The sequence below is a fragment of the Vigna umbellata genome, chromosome 4 (assembly GCF_029865625.1).
Source record: "Vigna umbellata cultivar VRB3 chromosome 4, Vumbellata_1.0, whole genome shotgun sequence".
Lineage (NCBI taxonomy): Eukaryota > Viridiplantae > Streptophyta > Magnoliopsida > Fabales > Fabaceae > Vigna > Vigna umbellata.
Window position 1 is genome coordinate 35,570,841 of NC_142168.1, and position 7,046 is coordinate 35,577,886.

General features: G+C 39.3%; 1 protein-coding gene and 1 pseudogene across 1 annotated transcript; both read right to left on the bottom strand.

Moving 5' to 3' along the window:
- Positions 1-734: 734 nt before the first annotated feature.
- On the bottom strand, positions 735-5,428 carry LOC148200008 (uncharacterized). Its single transcript, XM_088112103.1, has 5 exons — positions 4,597-5,428; positions 2,283-4,267; positions 1,971-2,194; positions 1,618-1,875; positions 735-1,528 (listed from the first exon to the last, which is right to left on the bottom strand). The coding sequence occupies exons 2-5, from the start codon at positions 2,913-2,915 to the stop codon at positions 949-951; spliced, it is 1,695 nt and encodes a 564-aa protein (XP_087968229.1). The 5' UTR covers positions 2,916-4,267; positions 4,597-5,428; the 3' UTR covers positions 735-948.
- LOC148200009 (transcription factor bHLH117-like) lies at positions 5,296-6,606 on the bottom strand (annotated as a pseudogene).
- Between the last annotated feature and the right edge of the window lie 440 nt (positions 6,607-7,046).

A 7,046-nucleotide genomic window follows, 5' to 3' on the forward strand; every position in this document is an offset into this window, starting at 1 on the left:
TTAGTTATTAATGAAAATTTTGTGGTTGGATACTTTGAACAGCGGACAAGAAATGAAGAACTTCAAGGATGCAATTTCTTTAAATGGCTTAATGAAGATTACGTAGATGATGCTGCTAGTACTATTGGAAGGCAAAGGAGGAAGATTAATAGCCTGGAGAAATGTGTTAGGGAATGTCAGAAAAGGGAGAAGATGTTAATAACAATGATATGTTTTCTGGGATTCATTAACATTATTGTTGTATGTATTTTGTTTAAAAGTCCATGATGTGTTCTATTAGATAGTTTATGTGAAGAGCACTTTGGGCAAATTGTAATATGATGTTATGAAATGAAGGTGAAATTTGAATTCAAGCATCTGAAATTATGGTTTCAATTTACATTTTGTTTGATATATACAACATAAAATGAGGAAGTGGTGTGTAACTGGCAATAAAATGAGGAAGTGGTGTGTAACTGGCAATTAAATGAGGAAGTGGCTTCTGTAATCCAAAAAGAGAGTTCTGTATAAGAAGGGACTTTCAGTGATTGGAAGAAGTATATGTGCATTGTTTTAATCCAAAAAAAGAGTTGTGTAACAGAAGCTGTGATCAAACACCAAAACAGAAGCTGTGATCAAAACAGAAGCTGTGATCAAAAAAGGAGTTGTCCAACAAATCCACTCATAATGACATCATAATCAAAACAGAAGCTGTGATCAAAATATAATGAGAAATTGGAATTGTGAAATGCACATCCAAACAAAATCTGTCATTGAAATTGATATGCCAAAGGTCCAAACACCATTCATAATTACATCATAAAGAAAACAAAATCTGTCATTGGAATTACAAAGTGGACTTCAAATGCACGTCTGACAGTTAACAAAATACATGTCTGTGATTACAAAATAGCCATCACTTAACCTAAACATACTTAACCTAAACATACTGTCAGTCCTAAATCACTTTTAAACTTGTGTTGTAGATGGCTGAGTTTGTTCCAAAACGCATTGAGTAAGCTGACTTGGTCCAGTAATTGGCTGACTTTGTTCAGCTTGGGTTTCAGGTTGCTCAGTTGATTGATATTGAGTTTGGTTTGCTGGAGGAGCTTGTGGACAACTATTTCTTTTATGACCAAGCTGTCTACATATGGAACATCTCTTACGAGTTCCATTTTGCTTGAGTTGTGTGTCATCCTTCTTTAGCTCCCAAGCCTCTAGCCTTCTCTTCTTTTTTGGTCTACCAGGCAACACTCTTTTAGTTGGAGGCAAAACATCAGGCTGAGAAGTCTTTTCCCATAGTTGAGGACCATTGACAGGGTAGATGATTGGAATGTATGTTTCTTGGTAGGTTGACTTTGTAAACCAATGTGGGACGTAGTCTTCTCCATTGATGTTGATAAATGTCATGGCAGCTAGTGCATGACAGCATGGGATAGCTGTTAAAGTCCACTTTCTGCAACTGCATTCTAGTTTATCTATGTCAACCACATACTTGTCACTCATCATTGAAATGTGTTTGACCTCAAAAAATTTTTGTCCTGACCAACTGCAAATTTTTAAAAAACAAATCACGGTTTATAGTACAAAATTGAATACATAAAGAAGTCAAATGGTAATGTAGTGATGTCAACATACCTAGGGATCCAGTATTTAGTCAAGTGCAATTCCTTGTCAAATCTTTTCTTAATCTTTGGACAAAGAGTACCTTCATATGTACTTATTTTGTTTCTATTTGTTGCCCATCTCTTCATGAGGTACAGACGAATGTCTTCCATCATTGTGATGATGGGCTTACCTCTTGCATGTAATATTACACTATTAAATGCTTCGGACATATTATTCACTAAGGTGTCACAAACAACATTACTTGTAAACCTTGACCGTGACCAAAATCTACTTACACAAATAACAAGTGCAAAATATCAGCTATGAAAACAAAGAACAATTAGTACGAACAATGAATTTTAAAGGCATGTGGATTGACATACCTTGGTGGAATGGCTAATAAGTATTTAAAGGCGTCTGGATTCACCTCTTTAACTTCTCTCATCACTGCTTCCCATGTTTGAGGGTGTGTTGATGCTGCTGCTTTCCATAGTAGACGTTTTAGAATCTGGCCAGGAAACCTCTTCCTGAAATTAGCATAGATGTGTTGAACACAAAACCTTTGCTCCACACCAGGGAGAAGTTCTTGTAATGCTGGTAAAAGTCCCTATTGACATGAAGGTATACAAGTTAAAATAAAAGACATGAAGGCTTAAAAGATAAAAAAAAAATGCCAATGGTAGTAAGTTACTCACTTTTTGTTGATCTGACATAAATGTGATGGTTGAAGAAATCTCCACACCACCAAGATCATTAATGAGGAAATGTAGAAACCAACTCCAACTGTCCTTATTCTCCACCTCCACAACAGCATATGCCAAAGGACACATTTGGTCATTCCCATCTCTTGCTACTGCAGTTAACAACTCACCTCCAAATTTCCCTTTTAAGAAACAACCATCCAAACCTATAATCTTCCTACATGACACAAAGTTGTCCTTACAGGCCTTCAAACACACATATAGTCTCTTGAAAATTGGAGTGTCCTCATTAGGTTCAACATGAACTTTGATAGTTGAACCAGGATTTGACCGAAGCAACTCATTGGCATAGTCATACACTCTTCTATATTGTTCTTTAAAATCACCTTCTATTTGTTTAAAAGCCATTGCTTTTGCCCTACAGGTTGTGGACCGAGAAACACCAATGTTCCACTTCTTAGAAACTTTGTTATGGAGGTTATACAGATTAATATTTGGATTGTCTTTCATAGTCTTCTCTAACCTCCCACTCAACCATTTTGAAGTCATTAAACGGATGTTAAATTCTCTACTGCAAGTGTGGTTGTCTACTATTTTCCTTAGCTGCCTTATATGCACAATATGCATTCCAAGGACATTTCCCTTTTGACCCACAACATCTGACACGCACTATTCTTTTGTCATTTTTATAAACTTTTAATTTTCTACCATTCTCTACTCCATACGATCTTATAGTTTCTGCAAAATCTTTTTTGTCACTGAAGTACGTGCCCACTTCCCATTTATATTGTTCCATAGTTTTGGGCATTGAAAAAACACCAAAATCCCCATAGTCATCCCTGTCATCATCTGTGTTATCACTTTCCACAACACTGTTCAAACTGTCGGATTCCCAATCACTATCAGATAAACCCCTAGGTCCACCAAATTCAACTTCATTAGTAGCTTCAAATATATCGAATCCCACTTCATCTCCATGGTCACTCAATACATCCTCTTCGGACCCATTCCAACTTCTAACATCATACTCATCAGCTTCTACTCCATTACCCTCTACCTCACCCTCTACTTCTGCCTGCCCCTCCACATCAGACTGCACGTCTACATTCACACCATTTCCCTCAGCATTTGAATCACTTTGTACCTCAAGATGTGCCTCCACACCAACATCCTGTACCTCAACCTGTGCCTCCACACCAACATCCTCCACTGGCTCTGATTGTAATTCTACGACATCCTCTACATCACCCACTACATCAACCTCAACTTCAATCATTTATGGGGCTACTTCTGATTCAGGTTCTACCTCAGGTTGTACATCAATCACTGCCTCTGTCTGAACTTCTACCATAGCCTCTACATCAGGTTCTACCTCAGGTTGTACATCAACCTCAACTTCTATCATTTGTGGATCAACTTCTGATTCAGGTTCTACCTCAGGTGCTACTGTCTGAACCTCTGCTTCACCCACTGCCTCAACATCTGCTTCACCAATCTCTATCTCAACTTCCTTTTCAACACTCTCTCTCTCCCAACTTCTCCTTCACCACTAGGTCTATCAACTTCCAAATCAGCACTCTCTCTCTCAACTTCTCCTTCACCACTAGGTCTATCAATTTGGTGTTCAGAAAAGTATTCCAACTGCAGAAGATACTCAGGTTCACACACCCTATGTATAACATAAAGATGAGCTTCACCATTCAACATAGCAATATTGATCAGATGACAAGCACCCTTGTCATCTAATAAAGGTTCCAAACAATCTTCTAATACAGGACCACGACCCAATGAATACCATAAGTCCTTTACATTCCTATAACCCATCTCCTTTAGAATGCTTAATATTTCAAAATAACTCCATCGATCAGGGTCTATTTTTAAAGTTGTGGTTTGACCATAGTGATATCCAAATGTCCCATTATTCTCCAATTTCCCTCCATGGTGAAACACGACTTCAATGCCTGAGTTGACCATATTATCTAATATAAAAATTGTTCACAGTTAATCTATGCTTAACCCTTAACCCAAATGATATCTAACCAAAAAACAAAGCATAAACATACCACTGTACAGACCATAAACAACTCAAACAAAGCAAAACCACATTTATCACAGTAAATAAAGAAAATGCCACAACACAGTACCACACACTATCAAGGGGGACCACAACGACAATGTCGCAACAGAAACAAAGCAAATGCACTGACATTGGGGCACACAACACAGACAAACCATACAAAAATCAAAAGTTTTGGGGGGACCACACCGAAAGCAACCAAACACAGAACAAAACCTACCATAAACGCACCTTCGAAAGTCGCTTTTCGTTATTTACCCCACCAACACGATCTCCACGAATGGTCGTCCACTAACAAATGCTTTGTCTTAAACTTAATGGTTCCCGCGATCACTGCCTCTGTCTTCTTTCGCACACACCAAAATGCCCTAATCTGCAACGAATTACCCCAAAATCATTTTATCCCCAATTTCCAATTAGGTGCCCTAACTTTAAAATCAGGTGCCCTAACACCACGTAAGCACAATCTCAATTACGTGTTGACACCTAATCAGTGACTACTGCCACATCATCAGCCCATTAACTCCGTTTGCCTATATTTAACGGAAGGAACTAATTTGACTCACATAATTACAAGTAAGGATCCATTACAATTACTTTTATATAGAGGGACTAAATTGAGATTTCCGAACCAAACTGGGGACAAAATTGGGTATTAAACCTAATCTTAAATAGAATCCTTTCTTTTTTTTCGAGAGTCTTTACTTTTGTAAATTTGAATTAAATAGGACCTTTATGTTAAATTGATGAGACGGCGTTAAGTATTGTATCATGCTGAGAGTGTTATTTTTAACAAACGTGTCATTACGAACGTGGGTGAATTATATTATTTTAAATTTTAAATTAAAAAATTAAGTTAAAAACTTCAATTAGGGCAAAGTTGGCAATAGATTTGGGGGAAACGTGCAGAAATGAAGGCAGAATCTAAGCTTAATTGAAAATAGATTTGGGGGAAACGTGGTTACGGTGGTGGTGCCTCCTATTTGATAATTCTTTTGAGGAGAGAAAATTGTTCGAAAGAGAAGACACAAAAAACCTTGAGAATATAGCATGGTTTGTGCCACGGGTGAGTTAACCAGGACCTACAGTAGCTGGGAGCGATTCAGTTTCTCCAGATCCACGAATACTGCTGAGTTTTGGCGGAAGGAAGGCGAGGAAGAAGATGAATGGGAGGGCATCGACTGTAGTAAGCGGAACTGCGCCTGAAGAAACCTCACGTACATGTACGCTTCCTCCAGGAGCGTGCCTTGGTTCATTTTCTTGTCCCACGACATCAGTTTCTGCAGGCACCGGGTTTTCTCGCTCATCTTCTGTCTGCGTTGTCGAGCCAGGTTGCTCTGCGGGATCACCGGGGACTCCAAACGCTGTCGTTTCTGCTGGGGCTGCTCCGGGGAGCGGAGCTGCGGGAGGCAGAGAAAGGCGGGTGGGATGGTATTGGGGGAAGAATTTGAAAGGTTGAGAGGGTTCGGTTTTAGGGACAAGGGTTTTTGGAGGCTCTGCGGTTTGCGGAATTAGGGTTGGGTCGTCGGTCCGCGAAAAAGGGAAGGGTTGAGAGGGGAGTGGCTGTAGACTAGTGCCGGAAAACATGGGGTCCAAGGGGGAGACGTCGCCGGAATACATTATCATTGCAGAGAGAACGAGGTTCTGTAATTGAATTGCCAACTTTGCCTGAATTTCCCCTATTTTAATTTAATTTTTTAATTCAAAATTTAAAATAATAAAATTTGACACGTATGTTAAAAACAACACTGTCAGCATACCAGTGGATTACCGCGGATGGATTTCCAAAAGCAAGGTCGTTCGTTTTGGTGGATTTGCGCGGATTTGGTAAGACGGATATCCGCTGATTTGCGGGATTCCACTGTTCAGCTCATCTCGCAAATGTGAGATGATTTGCGATGATTTACGAGGGAAAGACGTATATACCCATCTTTGCTTCCATACATCAGCCAAAAATAACGAAGTTATTCGATTCTGCACATTAATAACCGGTTACAGCAGAGTGTAACCGGTTACAGAGAAGAATGAACTTTTGCTTGCACACGCGTAACCGATTACTCAAACGCGTAACCTGTTACGCGAACGCGTAACCGGTTACGCAATATATATTTTTCAGTTGTTTTTATAATTATTTTAATATTATAATTTAAAAAGATGTACATTTTAATAAAATTAGGTATATTATATTTTCTAATTTATTAAAGGTTTAATCATTCACTAAGTCCCTATTTTCGCATGGAATCTCAATTTCGTCCCTTTCTTTCTGAAAATATCAATTGGGTCCCAATTTTATGAAAATTGCAACAAATCGATCCTTTCCGTTAATTTGGCTGGACGGCGTTAAAAAAATTGATGAGTGAATGCTCAGATGACGAACGAGCGCTCGTCCACCAGCGAACGAACGCTCGTCCAGCAGCGAACGAACGCTCGTCCACCAGAGAACGAACGCTCGTCGACCTCTTACTGCTGGACAACCGTTCGTTCCACACTGGATGACCGTTCGTTCGGTGGTCGACGAGCGTTCGTTCGCTGCTGGACGAGCGTTCGTTCGCTGGTGGACGAGCGCTCGTTCGTCATCTCAGCATTCACTCATCAATTTTTTTAACGCCGTCCAGCCAAATTAACGGAAAGGATCGATTTGTTGCAATTTTCATAAAATTGGGACCCAATTGATATTTTCA